At 46.6% G+C, this 21946-nt stretch overlaps 1 protein-coding gene across 2 annotated transcripts in view; it reads left to right on the forward strand.

Moving 5' to 3' along the window:
- The window catches only part of FXN (frataxin), a 37588-nt gene that overhangs the window by 11338 nt on the left and 4304 nt on the right, over positions 1 to 21946 (forward strand). Inside the window, exons 3-4 of one of the 2 annotated variants that reach the window (XM_023213238.2) lie at positions 4442 to 4562; positions 16958 to 17055. In XM_023213238.2, coding sequence (XP_023069006.2) covers positions 4442 to 4562; positions 16958 to 17055 — 219 coding nt within the window. Of the gene's footprint in view, positions 1 to 4441; positions 4563 to 16957; positions 17064 to 21946 lie in introns of both variants that reach the window. The other variant, XM_023213239.3, reaches the window with a different exon arrangement.

The following is a 21946-nucleotide window of genomic DNA, read 5'->3' on the forward strand; positions in this document are numbered from 1 at the left end:
GAGTTTCAATAGTATTTTATTCAATATCCTAATAGTTAGGGCAAGCCATGCTGCTATCACAAATAGACCCAAATATTTAATGGCTCAAACCGATAATGTTTGTGTCCTCCTCTCCGGGCAGTACAAGGTTGGCATGGCTTGTGAAGTGAATTAGGAACTACACTCATTCCAGCTTCCAGTTTGGTCCTTATCTGACAGTGCCTTACTATCTTCTGCATTGTTGAGTCCTATTCACTTTATCCAAGTTCCATTTGCCAGAAAGGGCTAGAAGCACAGAAGGGCTGAAAGTGGCATTTGTTCCTCACTCACGTTCTGGTGGGAAGAACTTAGTGGCGTGGACTTTGCTAACTGTAAGGGAGGCTGGGAAATATAGTCCAGCGAGTGTCCTGGAAGAAGCCAGCACTGCATTCCCCATGGAAAGCTATCAGGCATGGCTACAGTCTACCCCCTGCCCACCAGTATCTGCATGAACCCTCCTTCCACGCTCAGATGCATTTATCCCCAGCCCCCAGAGAGCCAACCGATGCCCATGTGGTCACCACAGCCACCTCCAAGTCCGAGATTTCCAGGTGACATGCAGTCTCCTCTCTGTCAGCTTTAGTAATGGCTTCTTCAAAACCTACACACAGACACAGACACACACACACACACACACACACACACACACACACACACACACGATGGAGCGGGGCAGGATAACTGCAGCCGTAACTCCATTCAGAAAAGAGGCACAGTGCTGACCACCCGCAGCCCTGGAGACTTGCTGGGCAGCACTGGGTCAACCTTTACCCTGGCAGAGGAGCATGTTCCTCCACAAATCCCTGCTTCAGCTTCCCGGGGGGCTCCTCCTTCTCCTCCTTGTCTGTTATTTTCCTTGGCCACAGGGGAGGCAGGCAGTGGGAAGTGTGCCCTCCTCAGGGGTGAGCAGCCTTCACAGCCCACTTCCTGCTGGTAACAGTTTGGGGTTCCACGGGCTGTTTTAAGACTCCAATCAGCTAATTCAGGCCAGACTCAACTTTTTTTCTCTCTCTCTCTCTTTTTGTTTTTTGTTTTTTTTTTTTTAAATGAAATCACACCCTGTGACCCAGGCTGGAGTGCAATGGTGCACTCTCGGCTCACTGCAGCCTCCACCTCCCGGGTTCAAGCAGTTCTCCTGCCTCAGCCTCCTAAGTAGCTGGGACTATAGGCATGCAGTGCCACACCTTGCTAATTTTTGTATTTTTAGTAAAGACGGGGTTTCACCATGTTGGCCAAGCTAGTCTCAAATTCCTGACCTTGGGTCATCCACCCACCTTGGCCTCCCAAAGTGCTGGGATTACAGGCATGAGCCACTGCGCCCGACCCAGACTCATTTTTCTTTGAGAGTACGCTTTTCCCAAAAGTAGGCTTCTGATCTATTCACTTTCAGGCAGTCCTATGTGCCAGGAACCACATCCAAATTTCCTCTCTGAATGGGAGCCTCAGGCTGCCTTATCTCCTTGCATGCCCCCATGCCCAGCTCTCTCAGCCTAAGGGCAGGTACCTTGAGGTCATGTTAAACAATAAGATTGGAGACCAGCAATGCCCTCAGCCTGTCTTTTGCAGCTGGACTCGGTCTCTTGTTTTGGCTCAATGGGAAGCCTTTGCTGTTCAAAGCCTTAGCTTCTCTGGCTGAGTGCAGTGGCTCACGCCTGTAATCCCAGCACTTTGGGAGGCTGAGGCGAGCAGATCACCTGAGGCCAGGAGTTCAAGACCAGCCTGGCAAACATGGTGAAACCCTGTCTGTACTAAAAATACAAAAAATTAGCCGGACGTGGTGGCGGACACCTGTAATGCCAGCTGCTTGGGAGCCTGAGGCAGGAGAATCGCTTGAACCTGGGAGACAGAGACTGCAGTGAGCCGAGATCTTGCCACTGCACCCCAGCCTGGGTAACAAGAGCAAAACTCCATCTCAAAAAAAGAAGAAGAAGAAAAAAGCCTTAGATTCTCCCTTTGACTTTCCACGTTTGTGCAGCCTTTTATCTCCAATGCTCCATTTCATTCCATCTGCTGGCTTACTCTTTTCTTGTCACATCTACTAAAAACAACAAGAAGCCACCCGTATTCAGGAACATTCTAACTGTCCCCAGAGCTATATGCTCAGTGGGCTTACAGTTGGCCCTCCAGGTTGTCTGAGACTCAGATTTCCAGAGGGCTTTGCATGACTCACAAGGTCTGAAGAGCCTCTGAGCCTCCCAGCCTGCGGTGTCTGTTCATTGACTTTGCCACAGTCTCAAAGCGGCACAGCATGCTGCATGTTTGAGTTTTTTGCTTTGGTGGCATCCATTTCCATCCTTGGCTTCCAGCATTCCTCCCCCAACAGACTCTCTGTCGCTTTCTCCTTACTCCTTCTGGCAGTCCTGGGAGGTTGCACAGGGCCCTTGCAGGATGCCCCAAGTCCAGCTCCCTCTGGCCTCTGGGAAGCACACCTTTGACCTGCCATGTGTAGGAAGACAGCCCACTTCTGCCAGGGTCCAGCTCTCTGCTGGCAGGTAGCACCTTCCAACCTCTTCACTTTGGACTTTATAACTGTCAGGTATAAAGTGAGTTGTGTCTTTATGTTTCTCAAATTCTTCAAGACACATGTCAACCAACCTCTCCTACCCATTCTCTCCAGCTCACTCTCAAAACACACCCTATCTGTCCAACTCACTCTCAAAACACACCCTGTCTCTCCAGCTCACTCTCAAAACACACCCTATCAGGCCAACCACTCCTTTTAAAGGACATCTCCTCACCAATCCAGTCAGGTAGCCTTCCCCACATTGTATCCTGGAAGTGGGTGATGGGCTGGGTGGGGAAGAGGGTCATGTGGCAAATCTGTATGTCTTACAGTAATTGTCTAGCAGCCCCTGGTGTCTTACTTTAGGCCCCTTGGAAACTTTCAGATAGTGGAGTTGTCTGTTACATATCTTATAACCTGCAGGTATTAATATATCCTCACAGGGGCACAAAAGCGCTTACAAGGATGTTTATTATAATAATACTTTCATTGTTATAATTTACATGCCATAAAACTCACCACTTTAAAATGTATAATGCAAGCGTTTTTTAGTATATTCACAAGGTGGTGCAGCTATCACCACTATCTAATTCCGGAACATTTTCATTACTCCAGAAGGAAACGCTATTCGTATTAGCAGTCACTCCCCCATTCTGCCTTTCCCTAAAACCCAGCAATCACTAATCTACTTTCTGTCTCTGTGGATTTAAAGTAATTTTAAATTTGGAAAATAGTATCTGTAAGGAAATGTGTCCAGTCACAAGCATACAGCTTGATGAATTTGCAAAAAATTGAACAGTCCCGTGAACACACCCTGTAAGCTCAAGACATAGAATGTTACCAGCCCCTGCAAGCAAGCTGCCTGCTCACTTCTAGCCATTAACCCCTCCCTCCCTTCCTTCTAGTCATTAACCCCTCAGAGTTTAACTATTCTGATTACCAATAGCATAGGTTAGTTCTGCCTGTTTTTTCACTTTATATAAACTGTCTCATTAAGTATAAACATGTTTGTGTATACTTGTGTATTTCTTTCTATCACAATGATGTTTGTGAGATTCATCCATACTGTTCCTATAGACAATTCTATTTTGCAGTGTAGTATTCCATTGTATGAATATACCGTAATTTATTTATCTATGGTATTACAAAGGAGTACTTGGACAGTTTCCAGTTTGGGGCTATAGGATAGTTATGATACAAATATTTTAGTGTAGTACATGTCTTTTGGTGAACCTGGGCACACATTTCTGTTGGGTATAGCCCCTAAGAGTGGAATTGATGGGTCATAGCATGTAAATGCATTCAACTTTAGTAGATACTGTCCAACAGTTTTCCAAAGTGATTGTCCAACTTACTTGCCTATCAGCAGTATCTGAAAGGTCTAGTTGCTTCTTTTCTTGGCCAACTCTTTTTTCTTTTCTTTTCCTAACTGGTTGCAGATGACATGATTGTATATTTGACCTGGGTAGTTTCGAACTCCTGACCTCAGGTGAGCCACCCACCTCGGCCTTCCAAAGTGCTGGGATTACAGGCATGAGCCACCTTGCCACCTGGCCCAGAAAGGACTATTATTTGTAGTTGCTTCTGGGAATGGGGTCTGCCTGCTTCTTTCTGTAACCCCTTCCGTGCTGTTTAAATTTTTACTTTGGGCCGGGCATGGTGCCTCACACCTATAATCCTAACATTTCGAGAGGCTGAGGCACGTGGCTCACTTGATATCAGGAGTTTAGAGCAGACGCTACACTCCAGCCTGGGTGACAGAGTGAGACTCCGTCTCAAAAAAAAAAAGGACAAACTTTTACTTTGTACATGTTATTTTCATCAGTTTAATGAACTTAAATAACAAGTGTGTAAATTTGGTATTAGTAAAATGGAAGCGTTTGGTAATCATGTGTTTTGGGTTTTGTGTTTCCCCTGCAGCTCTCTAGATGACACCACCTATGAAAGACTAGCAGAAGAAACGCTGGACTCTTTAGCAGAGTTTTTTGAAGACCTTGCAGACAAGCCATACACCTTTGAGGACTATGATGTTTCCTTTGGGGTACCTCTTGACTTCTTTTAATTTTTCTAAGAATTTCTAAGAATTTTAGTTCACTAAAATGAAGAATTCCCCTGCAGCAGAGCTAAGCATCAAGTAGCATGGAGTTGTGGGAAGGATTAAAAGACTAGGGCTGGCCGGGCACGGTGGCTCAAGCCTGTAATCCCAGCACTTTGGGAGGCCAAGACGGGCGGATCACGAGGTCAGGAGATCGAGACCATCCTGGCTAACACGGTGAAACCCCGTCTCTACTAAAAAAATACAAAAATCCAGCCGGGCAAGGTGGCGGGCGCCTGTAGTCCCAGCTACTCAGGAGGCTGAGGCAGGAGAATGGCGGGAACCCGGGAGGCGGAGCTTGCAGTGAGCTGAGATCCGGCCATTGCACTCCAGCCTGGGCGATAGAGCGAAACTCCGTCTCAAAAAAAAAGACTAGGGCTCCGGGAGGCAGAGGTTGCAGTGAGCCGAAATCACGCCACTGCACTCCAGCCTGGGCTGCAGAGCGAGACTCTGTCTCAAATAAATAAATAGATAAGACTAGGCTTCAAGCTGCAGCCCAGCTCTACCAGGCTTGTTGCGACCCTGGGCAAGTCACTGAGCCTCTCTGAGCCTCATTTTCTGGCTTCAGTGGATACCCATGAAGACAAATCAGAGAGGGGCCAGAGTGTGTGTTTGTCCAGCAGGCAGATGGATCAAACAACAAACTAGACCTGCAGTTCTTCAGCAGGGGTAAGATAACTGCCCAAAAGTTATTCAGATTACAGAGACTTGAGCCCTGCTCCTGTGGGACAGTGATGGGGTAGGCCGGGTGCATTCCTGGGAAGCATATTTTTGAAAAGCTCACCTGGGATTCTAATGTGTCTCTCTAGGTCTTGTTCCTAGAGATTTTGATTACTTGGACTGGGGTGTGGCATGGCCTGGGCAGGGCACTGGAATTTTTAAGCTCCACAGATAATTCCAATGTGCAGCTAGTATGAGAACTTGTTGTTTTTTTTTTTTTTTTTTTTTGAGGGAGTCTCACTCTGTCGCCCAGACTGGAGTACAGTGGCACAATCTCGGGTCACTGTGACCTCCACCTCCTGGGTTCAGGCAATTCTCCTGCCTCAGCCTCCCGAGTAGCTGGGATTAAAGGCACCTGCCACCATGCCCAGCTAATTTTTATATTTTAGTAAAGATGGGGTTTCACCATGTTGGTTAGGCTGGTCTCGATCTCCTGACCTCAAATGGTCCACCCCTCCTCAGCCTTCCAAAGTGTTGGGATTACAGTCATCAGGCTGGGTGTGAGAACTTCTGAGTTGGATGAAACATTAGCCCAGATCCTAGAAGCCAGGGAAGTGCTGGTCTTTATCGACTGGCCACCAGGTGGCAGATTTGGGCAAGGGTCTGCCTTTGGATTTAGAATTATTGCTTAGGCCTTAGAGTAGTTCTTTTTTGCCAGAGGCAGAAAATCCCTCCAAGATGGTTTTCTGGGTTTGTTTGTTTGTTTGTTTGTTTGTTTGTTTGTTTTTTGAGACAGAGTCTCCGTCTGTTATTCAGGCTGGAGTGCAGCGGCATGACCTCACTGCAACCTCTGCTTCTCGGGTTGAAGCAATTCTCCTGCCTCAACCTCCCAAGTAGCTGGAATTACAGGCACACGCCCCCACACCCAGTTAATTTTTGTATTTTTAGTAGAGACAGTGTTTCACCACATTGGCCAGGCTGGTTTTGAACTCCTGAACTCAAGTAATCCTCCCACCTCAGCCTCCCAAAGTGCTGGGATTACAGATGTGAGCCACGGTGCCCAGCCCCTCAAAGATGTTAATCCTCTTGATGGCAATTAACTAATACCAGGAAATGTCATGAAGCGTGCATTTTGGATTCAATTATGGAATTGTTGAGGGCAATCAGCCATCAGACTAAAGCGATAGAAATGGTGTTGGAAATTGCAGCGGGAGCACTGGATGGAGAAGGCACTCCACATGATGGAGCAAGCAACCAAGTCTTCGAGAAGGTATCAAGCCTGACTATAAGGACGGTGAGGGAATTGGAAAAAAAAAAAAAAAAAGAGCAATGGAGCAGGGAAGGATTGAGTGCCTTCCAAGTAGATTCAGTAATTGCTGTCAGCAGCAAAAAATGCAGTAGTGTCTGGGTAGGGCTTTAAAAGTACTTGCAGAGGCAGCCCTAGAGGGCCAAGATGCTTGGGAACTCTTACAAACTGGCCTACCAACTTCAGCATCCACAGCCTGATTAGCGGTGGGGGAGTTAAGGGCCTCCTCTCCCCTGGCCTCTACTAGAGCCTGTAACTGCAGGGAAACCAAGTCACAGGCTAAACTCTGCCCACACATGCAGACATTGATGAGCAAGCCACAAGAACAGTCATGAAACCTGTTTTTATAGGATTAGTGAAGCCCCTAGTTTTCCAGAGTACTTTGCATGAATGTTTTGTTAGAAGCAAATATGCCAGTATTCTAGCAACTGCATTTGTTTACTTCTTCTTTTTTTTTTAAGTTGAAGCCTAGCTCTGTCACCCAGGCTGGAGTGCAGTTGTGCGATCTCAGCCCACTGCAACCTCTGCCTCCCAGGTTCAAGCGATTCTCCCACCTCAGCCTCCAGAGTAGCTGGGACTACAGACATGTGCCACAATACAGGGCTAATTTTTGTATTTTTAGTAGAAATGGGGTTTTACCATGTTGGTCAGGCTGGTCTCCTGACCTCAAATGATCCACCCACCTCAGCCTCCCAAAGTGCTGGGTTAACAGGCATGAGCCACAGCACCCGGCAAAAGTCATCTTTTGGTTTACTTCTCTTGAATTGAAAAAGCCACAAATATATTTATATTTAATTAAATATATTTATATAAAATATAATATTTATTATTATTATTTTTAGAGACAGGGCCTCGCTCTGTCACCCAGGCTAGAGTTCAGTGGTACAGTCATAACTCACTGCAGCCTCAAACCTGGGCTCAAGTGATCCTCCCACCTGAACCTCCCTAGTAGCTGGGACTACAGGCACATGCCACCATACCTGGCTAATTATTTTATTTTATTTATGGGCCTCGCTATATTTCCCAGGCTGGTCTCAAACTCCTGACCTCAAGCTATTCTCTCAACTCAGCCTCCCAAAGCACCAGGATTACAGGTGTGTGCCACCACGCCCAGCCAGAAATCTATAAGTTTAGAAAGGAGGACTATTTCTAAAGAGGGTCCCCACTACCTGTAGGCAGGAAGCAGAGCCTCTGGCCATAACTGAAAAACAAGCACTTCCAAGAAAGGGGCAAAGGGAACGTGAATTTATGCTGAGAGGCGTAGCTAAGCATACATATTCAACAGATTATGGGAGGATCTATGAATATTCACAAAGAGATGGTACACACATGCAGAGTAAGCTAACATGTATGCAGCATGTCTCCCGTGTTCACCTTAAGGCAGAAACTTAACATTGAAATTTATTACAGGGCAACAAAATGAGACTGCGTATCTATGTAGACCTAGCTATTTGGTAGGCTGAGGCAGGAGGATCACTTAAGCCTGGGAGTTCGAGGCAGCTGTGAGCCATGATCGCACCACTGTTCTCCAGCCAGGGTGACTGGGCAAGACCCTGTCTTAGACCACTCTGTGGTCAGTGGTTATCAGGAAGGAATGCTAGTCAGTTGTGCTGAAACCACTAAAAGGGAAGAGCAGAATTAGATGATTGGTTGATACCAGTGGTGAAGTGAGTCTTTTTTTTTTTTTTTTTTCTTTTTGAGACAGAGTCTTGCTCTGTAGCCTAGGCTGGAGTGTAGTGGCGCGATCTTAGCTCACCGCAACCTCCGCTTCCTGGGCTCAAGCGATTCTCTTGTCTCAGCCTCCTGAGCGGCTGGGACTACAGGTGCCTGCCACCATGCCCGGCTAATTTTTTTATATTTTTAGTAGAGACGGGGTTTCACCCTCTTGTTGTCAGGCTAGTCTTGAACTCCTGACCTCAGGTAATCCACCTGCTTCGGCCTCCCAAAGTGCTGGGATTACAGGCAGCTCCAAAGTGCTGGGATTACAGGCCTGAGCCACCACACATGGCCTCAAGTTAGTCTTTTGAAGGGCTAGTTTCTGTTTAGCCCTTAGCGGGAAAAGAAACTGATGGCAGTTAGGGAGGGAGGGAGTAGAACAAGGCCTGTTGAAACTCCTTTCCCATCATGGCCAAAACTTAAATTTTTTTACGGTATCTCTGGGCTCCCCTTGGCCAAGAGATGGTTTGTTGAGTCAGTTGGGAGCTTAGAATTTTATTTCTCACATCATTGAATCAATTTGAACCAGGTGACAAAACCTTCTGCTCTCAGTAGTGGGTCACAGAACCTTCCTGATTCCTGCCCTGAGAGTGTCTCTCTGAAGACAATATTAGGCTGGTAGGCTTTCCAGATTCTGTAACCTATTCTTTCCAAGGAAGAGATGCCTATATTTTTCTAGCCAATTCATATGCTTAGAGTATCAGTCAAGGGTAAAATTATTTCTAATAAATCATTTACTAATTAGCAAATGCTTAAGTGTAGATTTAGAAAGCTAAAGATATATAGTGGCTGCCATCTGTAATTTGGACTTATGATTAACTACATTGAAATGCTAACTCTGTACCCTAGAGTGTGAATTCCTGATTAGAGTCCTTCAGGTGCTAATTTATGTATTTCATGTTTGATATTAATATTATTTGAGCTTTCTGGGAGGGCAGTCTTTTCCTCCCCTGAGGTATAGCTGGAAGTTACCTCCTTTGTGAAGCTTTCCTAGATACTCTAAGCAGACACGGTCCTTCCTTTCTCTCTTGCCCAGCACTCTGAGGATGACTCTGTGGAGCACTGATCCCTCTGTGTTACAATTGTCTATTTACATGTTAGCTACCACCTATAATAGACTGAGCTCCTTGACAGCAGGGATGCTGTCCATTCTTCTGTGCTGTCCATTCTTTTGTGTCCGGAATTGGTGGGTTCTTGGTCTCACTGACTTCAAGAATGAAGCCGCGGACCCTCGCGGTGAGTGTTACAGTTCTTAAAGATGGTGTGTCCAGAGTTTGTTCCTTGAGACGTTCAGATGTGTCTGGAGCTTCTTCCTTCTGGTGGATTCATGGTCTCACTGTCAGGAGGGAAACTGCAGACCTCGATGGTGAGTGTTACAGCTCTTAAAGGCAGCGTGTCTGGAGTTGTTCGTTCTTCCCAGTGGGTTCGTGGTCTCATTGACTTTAGAAGTGAAGTTGCAGACCTTCGCGGTGAGTGTTACAGCTCATAAAGGCAGTGAACAGCAACAAGATTTATTGCAAAGAGTGAAAGAACAAAGCTTCCACAGTGTGGAAGGGGACCCAAGCGGGTTGCCCCTGGCTGGTTCAGGCAGCCTGCTTTTATTTCCTTGTCTGACCCCACCCACATCCTGCCGATTGGTCCAATTTACAGAGAGCTGATTGGTCTATTTTACAGAGAGCTGATTGGTCCGTTTTGACAGCTGCTGATGGTTTATAATCCTTGAGCAGACATAGAGTACTGATTGGTGTATTTACAAACCCTGAGCTAGACACAGAGTGCTGATTGGTGCGTTTACAATCCTTGAGCTAGACACAGAGTGCTGATTGGTGCGTTTACAATCCTTGAGCTAGACACAGTGCTAGTCAGAAAAGTTCTCCAAGTCCCCACTAGGTTAGCTAGATACAGAGTACCAATTGGTGTATTTACAAACCTTGAGCTAGACACAGAGTACTGATTGGTGTATTTACAAACCTTGAGCTAGACACAGAGTGCTGATTGGTGCACATAAAATCCTCCAGCTAGATATAAAAGTTCTCCAAGTCCCCATTGGGCTCAGGAGCCCAGCTGGCTTCACCTAGTGGATCCTGCACTGGGGCTGCAGGCAGAGCTGCCTGCCAGTCCCCAGCTGTGCCTGCACTCCTCAGACCTTGGGCTGTGGATGGGACCCAGCACCACGGAGCAGAGGGAGGTAGTGGGGGCAGCGCCCCTAGGGGAGGCTCTGGTGGTGGGGGAGTCCACCTTAGGCGGGGGAGCGCAGACATGGTGGGCTGCAGGTCCAGCCTGCTCCGCGGGGAGGCAACTAAGGCCCTGTGAGCATTTGAGTGCAGCGCTGGCGGGCCAGCACTGCTGGGGGAACCGGCGCAACCTCAGTAACTGCTGGCCCAGGTGCTAAGCCCCTCACTGCTCTGGGTCAGCGGCGCCACAGGCCAGGCCGCTCCGTGTGCGGAGGACCCCTGAGCCTGCGCCTGCGCCCACCAGAACTCGCACTGGCCCTTGAGCGTGGCGTGCAGCCCGGGTTCCCGCCTGCGCCTCTCCCTCCACACCTCCGCACAAGCAGAGGGAGGCGGCTCCGACCTCAGCCAGCCCAGAGAGGGACTCCCACCATACCGTGGGGGACTGAAGGGCTCCTCAACCACTGCCAGAGTGGACGCGGAGGCCAAGGAGGCGCTGAGTGAGGGCTGCTGGCACATTGTCACCTCTCACTGTGATACCAGTGTCTGGAACAGTGCCAAGTACATAGTAGGGACTTAATAAATATTGATTCACTATGTAAATGAGACTTTTCCAAAACATGCTTTCATTGATGCCTCTCAGCATTTATACACCTTTTACCAACTTACTACTGGCCGAGTAGACAAATGAAAGCAGTAATCCAGATACACCCAAGAAGACATCTGTTCTTCTCTTGGCTCCCTGTGGAGGGGGAGACTTAAGTGGCTTCTTAACTGGTGTATCATCTGATCAAGTGGTCCATGTAATGGGTGGATGCCAATGTCTGGCCCCAGGCTTCACCCCGTATTGGCACTGGTCATTACAGAAGACACCGCACCAGAGCTGAAAGCACCTCGTGTCACTAGGCAGCTGTGGAGTCTACTGCACTTGACCTAGCAAAAGCTGCCTAGAGACTGTTAGAGTCATCACACTATCTGAAGTTACCTCCAAACTGCCCTCCTTTTTTTCCCAGGTGGAGTCCTGGCCTCTTAGATATTTTAATGAGGATTTGCTTGTTGACATGTTCTTTATTCACTAAGGTGTCAGCATATTACTGTCTTAGAGCTGAGGTTTCTTCATCTTTTTTGGATCAGGACCTCCCTCTAAGAATCTGATGACTGCTCCGGTCCCTCTCCCAAGAAAAACTTCCATACTCACCTGTTAAAAAACAAAACAAAACAAAACAAAACTTTAAACACATTAAATTTAACAAGAGTTTTATTGAGCAAAGAATGATTCACAAATTGGGAAGGCTGCAACCAGAACAGGTTCAGAGAGACTCCATAGTGCGCCACGTGGTTGGAGAGGATTTAGAATTTATGCACAGAAAAAGGAAAGTGACATACAGAAAATAAAAGTGAGGTACAGAAACAGCCGGATTGGTTATAGCTTGGTGTTTGCCTTAAACATGGTTTGAACAGTTGGCCGCCTTTGATTAGCCAAAACTCGGTGATTGGTAGAAGAGTGGATTACAGTTCACTGTGTACAGAGAAGCCCTTAGATCCAAACTTAAAATATGTAAGGAGGCAGTTTTAGGCGACACTTAATTTAGCACACTCAGGAGTACCATTTCAGCTTCAAGCTGTAAGTGTTTACAGCCCCCTGAGACTACTTAATCCCAAGTTAAAAACCCCTGCTCAGAGGCAGCATCTTTTTTTTTTTTTTTTTTTTGAGACAGAGTCTCACTCTGTTGCCCAGGCTGGAGTGCAGTGGCACGATCTCAGCTCACTGCAACCACCACCTCCCGGGCTCAAGGGATTCTCCTGCCTCAGCCTCCCAAGTAGCTGAAATTACAGGCGCACGCCACTATGTCCAGCTAATTTTTTTTGTATTTTTAGTAGAAATGGGGTTTCAGCATTTCACCATGTTGGCCTGGCTGGTCTTGAACTCTTGACCTCAAGCGATCCAACTGCCTCGGCCCCCCAAAGTGCTGGCATTGCAGGCGTAGATCACTGCTCCCGGCCCAGTGAGGCACCGTCTTATTGGATATGGAGACAAAGAATCTGGCTTAGCATCCTGGATTTGTATTTTCTTTCCAAGAGTGCTTTAATGAATTTCTAACTTTTGTGAGCCACAAGTTCCTCAGCTGTGAAATTAGTGACATTAACCTCCGCTCTTCAGGTTTATATGAGGATCAATTAAAATGACATAGGTAAAAACCGCATCCTAGCAAGTTGGTATCTACTTTAGAAATGAAGAAGATCATATGTATGTGAAGTCTCCAGACTCAACATGCCATCTTGTATGTGTCTGTTTCTACAAGTGAGCTGGTGACAACAGTAATCGCTATTTTGGCTCATACATGGGTAGGGCTGATCTTGATTAGGAGGAGTCAATAAGACTCACCAGCTGTGGCCATTGTCTGTGCTGATTGGCTAGTGCCTGTGTCTCAGAAACTGCTACATATTTTGACTATTCCCTCTGCACTTAAGGGTATGCACACTCCCAAAATAGACTCAGATTGTCTAAGGAATAATAATGATAAAGAGAAGGCCCTCTTTATCTGGTCTATTTGGAGTCCCAAAAGCATTAAGAATTTCTGCTGAACTAATGCAGCTAGTTTCTTTCCTGCCACCACTTTCCTTCTAAAATAGTTTCAAGATCTGTGGGGGAAAACATCTAATTACAGTGAAAGGACTGGTGGGAGGAAGTTGAGCATTGGGGTTTTCTGCCCTGTGTAACCTTGTCCTAACTTGGGCAGACGGTATCACACTACCTGGCATCATCCGCTCATTCACTGTTTGACCAGGTGGTCATTCATCCACAAATGTCCTTTTTGCAGGAGGAATGAAGGTGCTAGACCTGCAGATGCTAGCATGAAAAGACAAATCTCCTGCTGCCAAGGTGCTTAAAGTAGTGGAGGTCAGGGGACGAGCAAGCAGACAGGCAGCTGTGAATGCAGACAGGAAGCACCACAAGGCAGTGGGACCCACAGAGTGGTATCAGGGTAGAGATGAGCGGGTCTCGTGTGGGGAGGGAGGAAGTGGACTGCAGGGAAGGTGACGGGGCGAAAATAGCTTGAGAGGTGTGGAGCTAGAAGGGCTCTCACATTCGTTTATTAATATGCCCTTTGCAAAAGAGTGGCCTGATGCCTGGAGTCACTCAAAAGATTTCCAATTGCAATATGAAAGAGTCTATTTTGACTTCAGTGATTGCATGTGCACCCCCTGATTTGCTGTGTGCTGAGGCATTGTGGTGATGGACGCAAGTGCAGAGACCTTGAGCATGTATCAGCCTCTAGTTCTTGCCCTGAGTCCTCAAAGAAGGCAGGAGAGACGACATGGGAGACAGGCACCGCTGATCAGTGATGAGACCAGATGTGGAACTCGCATCTTTTACTCAGTCCTCTGCCCTTTCTGCTGGATGATGCCCCCCCAGTATAGGGTGCAACACACAATTGGAGCATTTAAGGGCCACAAAGAGGACAGATTACCAATGATTGTGTGTTGATTCTTTGAGCCTGTTATCTCATGGAAAAATCATTTCTAAAACTCTGTGTATGGGATGAGTGGGAAATAGAGAGTGAGTAGTAATGGGTGCAGGGTTTCTTTTTGGGGCAATGGAAACAGCCTGGAATTAAATAGTGGTGATGTTTGCACACTTTTGTGAAATACTAAAAACTCCTGAATTGTACAGTCTTAGGGAACTTTTATTTGTTTTTGAGACAAAGTCCTTGTGTCACCCAGGCTGAAGTGTGGTGGCATGATCACCGGTTATTGCAGCCTCAATCTCTGAGGCTCAAGCGATTCTCCCACCTCAGCCTACCAAGTAGCTGTGACTATAGGTGCGCATCACCACACCCAGCAAATTTGTAATTTTTTGTAAAAACAAGGTTTTACCATGTTGCCCAGTCTGGTCTTGAACTCCTGTGCCCAAGCGATGCTCCCACTTCGGCCTCCCAAAGTGCCAGGATTACAAGCATGAGTCACCACACACGGCCTCAGGTTTAAGAAACTTTTAAATAAATGAAATATAGTCATACCAAAACAGTAAAAATGGGTTTCGGGAAAAAAAATGTTTTTAAAACAAACTTATGTATGGTATAATCCTAGTCCTTTTAAAAAAATGCTTTCAAAAACTGGCAGTCAAGTCATAAAAGGACAAATACTTATGATTCCACTCATAAAGTAGTCAAAAGTAGTCAAAAATCATAGAAACATCACCATAAATGTATAATTTTTATTTTCTATTTTAAAAAAGGTAAGTCAAAATCATAGAAACAGAAAGTAGACAGGTGGTTACTAAGGGCTGTGGGATGGGGAAATTAGTATCTAATGGGCATAGAGTTTCAGTGTTACAAGATGAAAAGTTCTAGAGTTATGCTGCCCAGCAGTGTGAATATGGTTTATTGTACTGTACACTTAAAATGGTTAATATGATAAATTTAGCATTATGTGCTTTTTACTATAGTAAAATAAAAAAAAATGGGGCCGAGTGCAGTAGCTCACACCTGTAACAATCCCAGCACTTTGGGAGGCCGAGGTGGGAGGATCACTTGAGGCCAGAAGTTTGAAACCACCCTGGTCAATATAGTGAGACCTCATCTCTACAAAAGAAAAATGTTAAAATTAGATAGGTATGGTACTTGTAGTCCCAGGTCTCCGGAGGCAGGAACTGAGGCAGAGGATCACTTGAGAGTAGGGGTTTGAGGCTGCAGCGAGCCATGATCCTGCCACTGCTGCAGCCTGAGCAATAAAGCAAGATCCTGTTGTAAAAACAAACAAACAGAAACTGGCAGCTAATACCTGAGAGTGGGTATCTTTTATCTCTGGTTAATGGGATCGAGAGAATGCTTCATGTTATAGAAAGAACAGTGTCTTTGGACCCACACAGACCTAGATTTAAGATTAGCTCTGCCAATTACTAAGTACTCTTTACTATGAACCTCTGTTTTCCTCATCTGTGAAACTGGAATAATGAATCCTACCTCCAAGAATTGTAGTCAAGTTGGAAACAATTTATACAAAGTGCCAAACACCGAGCCTGGCACAGTAGGAACTGAGTAAATAGTGGTTAATATTTTTATCAGTGTCTGCATTGCTGACATCTCCATCATTTCTATGCATTTATTTTTGAATCAGAAAAAGATGTTATTTAAAAAAATAACCCAGTAGTGCCCCTTGTCTCACTGCTGTCAGTTGTATTATTATTGTTACTACCCTCTGGAATTTCAATAGCTCTTTGTTTTTTGGGTTTTTTGTTTTGTTTTGCTTTGCTTTTGAGACAGGGTCTCACTCTGTCACCCAGTCCGGAGTATAGTGGTATGATCTCAGCTCACTGCAGCCTCAACCTCCTGGGCTCAGGCGATCCTCCCACTTCAGCTTCCCAAGTAGCTGGGACCACAGGCGCATGCCACCACATTTGGCTAATTTTTGCATTTTTAGTAGAGACAGGGTTTTGCCATGTTGCCTGGGCCTGTCTGGAACTCCTGGGCTCAAGCGATCTGCCTGCCTCGGCCTTCCAAAGTGCTGGCATGAGCCACGCCTGGCCTAAATAGCTCTCTATATTTGCAAAAGTGTGTTGTAAGAATCATTCAGAGCCTCTTGATTGGATGGAGGCTCTAGAATGCACAGAAAAAGGCTGCTGCTGTGTATCTCTGCAAGTCATGCACAAGATGGGGAACAGCAGGCTCCCTCTTGCTTACCAGTTCCAATACAGGGAACTGAGCCCTGTAGCTGTTTCTTTCATATCTCACCCATTTTAAAGAGACCACAGGCTTTAGAAGTAAAGGACTCTTTTGTTGAAGGAGTGCTTTAAAATTTAAATGAGCATTTATTGGTCAAAGATGGGCCAACCAGTCTTTTGAAGAATTCAAGGCTCTTTAGAGAAAAATAAAGCCTTGGAGGAGTATCTGAGAAGCTTGTTAGATGCATGGGAAGGGTCTGGAAATAAAAACTTTATCTGGAGTTTCTACCTTCTACCAACAGAGCTGAAGCTAATGCTATTCTAAAACAAGCAAAACAGATGGTTTGCATACTTCCTCTCCTTGCTTTTACTTCTTCTGTAATAGACTTGTCATGTCTGATGTTTGGGCTGACGTGGTACTCTAATAGAGTTAGAGTCTGCATTTTTTATGTCCTCTAGTATGTTCTGGTTGATGGTTGAGGGCAACAAACCAGGAATCCCAGATGCCAGCACCAAGACCTCAGACAGGTCACTTAACTCTCCAAGCTTCATCACCGTTCTCTCCTTGCAGACCTCACAGGGAACAGGCAAAGCTCTATGAGATACAACATCATTAGGATTAATCCTATTCTGATTCTGAAAGCAAAGCTCGTCCTACACAAACTCCTATTTCTAAATACTAAATTAAAGACATTTCTTTATGGTATATTTTGTGTACTTATAGAAATGGAAAGTGTTGAGATAAAACATGAAGCAATGATGACAAAGTGCTAACTTTTTCTTGTTTTAATTTCTTCATGATTTTTTCCACCTAATCCCCTAGAGTGGTGTCTTAACTGTTAAACTGGGTGGAGATCTAGGAACCTACGTGATCAACAAGCAGACGCCAAATAAGCAAATCTGGTTATCTTCTCCATCCAGGTATGTAGGTATGTTCAGAAGTCAACATCTGTAATTCTTAAAGACTTCCAAAATGCAACATTGTGGACTATTTAAGAAATGTCAGCTGAGCACGGTGGCTCACACCTGTAATCCCAACACTTTGAGAGGCTGAAGTAGGAGGATCACTTAAGGACAGTTCAGAACCAACCTGGGCGACATAGTGAGTCCCTGGCTCTGTAAAGAAAAGAAAAATGAAAGTCACGGCCGGGTGCAGTGGCTCACACCTGTAGTCCCAGCACTATGGGAGGCCAAGAGTGTGGATCACTTGAGCTCAGGAGTTTGAGACAAGCCTGGGCAATGCCACAAAACCCCGCCTGTACTAAAAATACAAAAGTTAGCCAGGTGTGATGGCACACGCCTATAGTCACAACTACTTGGAAGGCTGAGGTTAAGCCTCAGCGTGAGCCCAGAAGGTGGAGGTTGCAGTGAGCCAAGATCGCACCACTGCACTCCAGCCTGGGCAGCAGGGCCAGACCCTGTCCCCTCTCCCCCTGAAAAAAACAAGTCACCGTCTTACGTTAGTATCCTTATAATTGAGTCTTTCCTGATATTTTGCAGCCTGTCTCATTCTCAGTAGAAAAATTTACTCTAGTTATATAACTTCTCCCTGCTGACAATTTGGATACTGTAAGCAGGCATCAGGATATTAAGAAGATCTGAAGTGAATAGCTTATAACTTTTCCAAATTCAGCCTAGACAGTTTTCCTCTATGAAATCATTGCCCTGACTTTTAAAAAAGCTACTTTTGACCTTATAGCATTTGAGCAAGTTGCACTTTGTCTTCAAAGCAAGTTAAAGTTTGACCTCTACTTGTTTTGAGCCTCTCAGGTAAAGGGTTATTTGAATTCCCTTTGCAGGATGGGGTTGTGTACCCTGTGGAGGTGGCAGAGTGTTTTATATTGCTGTTCTAGGGCATTTAATCCCTCCTGCCTTTTCCATTGATGTGCTTTCAATGTAGAGGAATAAAAGATTGTGTTGGAGACACAATGCAGCCTGCATAGCATCTGAAAGCCTGAGAACATGCAGTGAGAGATGTCGCTTATCCCTCAGCAGCCTGGCTGCTGTTGAAGTGGTTGTAAGAAAGTAAAAGAGAAATGCCCACAAAAAGCTCTCAGATCCAGTCATTCATTAGCACTTCCAAAGAGAGCATGTTGACTATGAATTGGGAAAGGGCTAGATAAAACCAGCATAGAATTCTTTGAAAGACTAATGGTATTTGCATTTTTAAAAAATTATAACCTTACTCTACCCCCTAACATTGACATCATTTTTAGGCAATTAATATTATACCATTTATCATTCTGTGATCTCTAATGCTTTGTTCAGAATAAATAGTGTTATGTTTCCTTTCCCCACACTCTCATCCAGGAAGTGTGCTAGAGTTCAACAAAAACAGCACTAGAAATCACTGTCATTCTAGGAAGGCCCTAATTCACAACTCGTATTGGTTTTTAGACCCAGTTAGTGTGGAGGTTGGAGGATTTTAACCTCTGTGGGCCAGTTAGCCTCTGTGGCCTCAGTCACTCTTCCTGACCCTGGCCATGCTTGAGCCTGTGTGTTCTTATCCGTCTCCGGGGGAACAAAGTGGATCAGCTCAGTCCAGCGATCACTTTTGGGGATCACTGGCTTTGTAAATCTCGAGCAGGCACCTACCGCAAAAGAATTTTCCCCATATCTGGAGTCAGAAAACTTCCATATCGTATTTGGACATACTGTCCAGCAATAGGCTCTTACCCTAGCTGTGTTCAGAAATATGGGAATTTGGAAAGATCTGCTGAGCAAGCTGTTTACTGTCACAGATACTATCTTCCTCAAAAAAAATTATATATATATACATATATATATATGTGTGTGTATATATATATGGTGGGGGGGGCAGGGTGAAACTGAAGAAGTGCCTCGGCCGGAGAAGGCCACACCCAGAGACCACAGGCTCCCGGGTCCACCTCAGGCCCCTCCCCTTCCTGTGCCCAGTTTCCGGCAGACCCAGAGAGGCCACCGCCGCGTAGGAGTCAGGGGAAGGGAGGCAGAGAAGCGTTTCCTGACGACAAGCTCTCAGTTCTGTGGAAAGTGGCGGCAAGATGGCAGCTCCCAGCGGGGGATGGAAGCCGAGTCACTCTGCTGGTCGCTGGAGGCCAGGACGCTGCCTAACACAGCCGTCCCGCTCCAGGCCCTTACTACCAGGGCGGCTCTCTCCACTCCCGGCCTGCTGCCCACACAGACTGCGGGATCTGGGGGAGCAGGACCCTGGACGTCCCGCTCCTGTCTTGGAAGGAGCAGGCCGGAGCACAGGAGCGCCATGTAGCTGTGCCTGCAAAGGCACAGGATTCCGTGGGAGGATCCCGCAGCTTCGGGCCGTTGTCATTGTTTTTATACCTGTGGTGAATGGCATGACCAGACACACGGTAATGTCTGGAGAAACTTCTGAAGAGGAGTAAGGTTGTGGACATGCTGTGGCCCGGACAGTGGCTGCTGAGCCATTGGAGCCTGCACCCGCCCAACTTGGCCAAAGAAGCCCCCATACTCTCTGTGGAAAAGATTTCCAGAAGCTGTTGTGTCAATAACAAAGCCTCAGAAAAAAAAAGGAAAAAAAAAAAAACATAAAATTATCAACAAGATCATCCTTGAGTCTGATCTGAAAAGTAGGATGAAATTCTACAGAAGCATTCTACTGGCAAGATACCACCCTCAGCCAGATCTGCAGGTACCGGCCATCATGCCAGGGAAAATGCTCCATTTACCACTCCTCAGCTTCTGTTTCTGGTTTCAGAGCTCTCTGTATTGGAGGGGCTTTAAAACGAGAAGGATCTTTACTGACTTACTCTTATTGACAGATGTGAATATGGAGGTCCAGTGGGGAAAGTGACATGTCCTAAGTCAGAGTAGAGTCAACAAGAAAACAGGACCAAAAAGGACTGAGCCTCTAGTGTATAATGGCATTGATGAGCTACTGGAAATACGGAGATGAAGAAAACACAGTCCCATCTTCAAGGAGCTCAATCTAGCAAGGGAGACAGACTCTTTGTAGGTGGGACCAGGCTTCCCTGCAGCAGAAGGAAGCTTGAAATTGGTAACGAGCCTCAGCAGGGACAGAGGTAGGCCACCATGCTACCCTGAGAGGATTGCATGTGGACACGGGGCTATGACCTGGCCCTGCTTTGACCCACTAGCTGTGCTGTAGGGCCAGGTGGGGCCTGGAGTGGCCTGTGCTAAGGGGCTACTATGAGCTCTTTCCACTCCCCTAAGGCATTGCATAAATAATGTCACTTTCTGTTTGCACAGCAAAATCAAGGACACAATTTTCTAGAACATGGGGTGCCTCCCCTCTCCTCAGCCCAACAGAAGGTCTACAATGACTGATGGGGCCTTGTTTTTGTTGGAGATGGAACACCCCGCAGGGTTCCGAGTGGTCATTTGTGGCCCACAGGCCACTGGCAAGTGGAGGCAGAGCTGTGGAGCCCTCGGGAGCCATAGAGGGCCTGCTGGCTGCCACGACATGCCAACTCAGTTGCTGCTGGCCCTCCTGTGGGTGGCAGTGCTAGTGATGTGCAGAATCCTGGGACTAGTGCCAGTGAACCTATAGATACCCTGGGTGACCCAGGCGTGCACTGCTGTGGTGGCCTTCACAGTTAGAAGATGACATGCTGAGAAGGGGAGAATCAGCCCAGGGTGAGATCCACAGAAAGGCCAGGAACAAGATGCGGCCAGCACCTCAGGCTGGAGGGTTCCAAATGAAATGAGCAGGTCCTCCTGTCAGGACCTAGGTTAGTTTCTGAAAAAGCATGAAAAGCAGACCTCCTGAACTTCCCTGAGCGACTGCTGCAAAGCGCGTCCTGCGTGCTTTACAGCACCATGGAGAGGATCTTCAGGGGCAAACTGCAAACTATCTGAATGATGGCACTGACCGTCAGCAAACTGCAGAGCTGCCTGACCAAGAAATTGCGAGACAGAAGCAATGTTTGCAGGCAAAGAAGAAGGGGCCAGACACGGTGGCTCACGCCTGTAATCCCAGCACTTTGGGAGGCTGAGGCAGGTGGATCACTTGAGGTCAGGAATTTGAGACGAGCCTGGGCAACATGGTGAAACCCTGTCTCTACTAAAAGTACAAAAAATTCGCCAGGTGTGGTGACAGGCACCTGTAATCTCAGCTACTTGGGAGGCTGAGGCAGGAGAATCGCTTAAACCCAGGAGGTGGAGGTTGAAATGAGCTGAAATCCTGCCACAGTACTCCATCCTGGGCGACAGAGCGAGATTCTGTCTCAAAAAATGGAGAAGGAGGAAAGGCCAAGGGAGGAATGAAACAGACCAGGAATGTTGTAGTGAAGCAAATAGCCTCCCTGTGCTAAGGGGCTATTGTGAGCTCTTTCCATTCCCCCAAGGCATCGCATAAATAATGTCACTTTCTGTCACTCACCCCACTGAGTGTCCTGCCTCTGCTCAAGGGTGGTACAATGGGGACTTGGCAGTGGAGGGGAACAGGGAAGCTGGACATGGTGCTTCCCCAGCGTCCTAGCCACAAGTCCCTCTGGAGAATGTGGATGACAATGGTGACCTTAGTTGCATCTTTCTAATGTCCTGAGGGGACAATTGTAGAAGCAAACATGCAAATGTGGGAACAAATCCAAAGGAGTAAAGAGCTCACAGCACAAGTACAAAGTGTGCTGAGGGAGTAGGCCCCTGCGGGCCTGAACTGCACCAAAGACATGTGATGAGACCATAGAGGGAGTCCACGGAGGAGGATACCTACTGCCTGACCTCTAGCAGAGACTAAGCAAGGGGCACGAAAACTTGAACCCCATGTGTCACACCCATGACCACTACAAGAATATGGCCCAAAACCTGGCCCAGGAATTGAAGAAAGACACTTCCA

The sequence above is a fragment of the Piliocolobus tephrosceles genome, chromosome 14 (assembly GCF_002776525.5).
Source record: "Piliocolobus tephrosceles isolate RC106 chromosome 14, ASM277652v3, whole genome shotgun sequence".
Classification (NCBI taxonomy): domain Eukaryota; kingdom Metazoa; phylum Chordata; class Mammalia; order Primates; family Cercopithecidae; genus Piliocolobus; species Piliocolobus tephrosceles.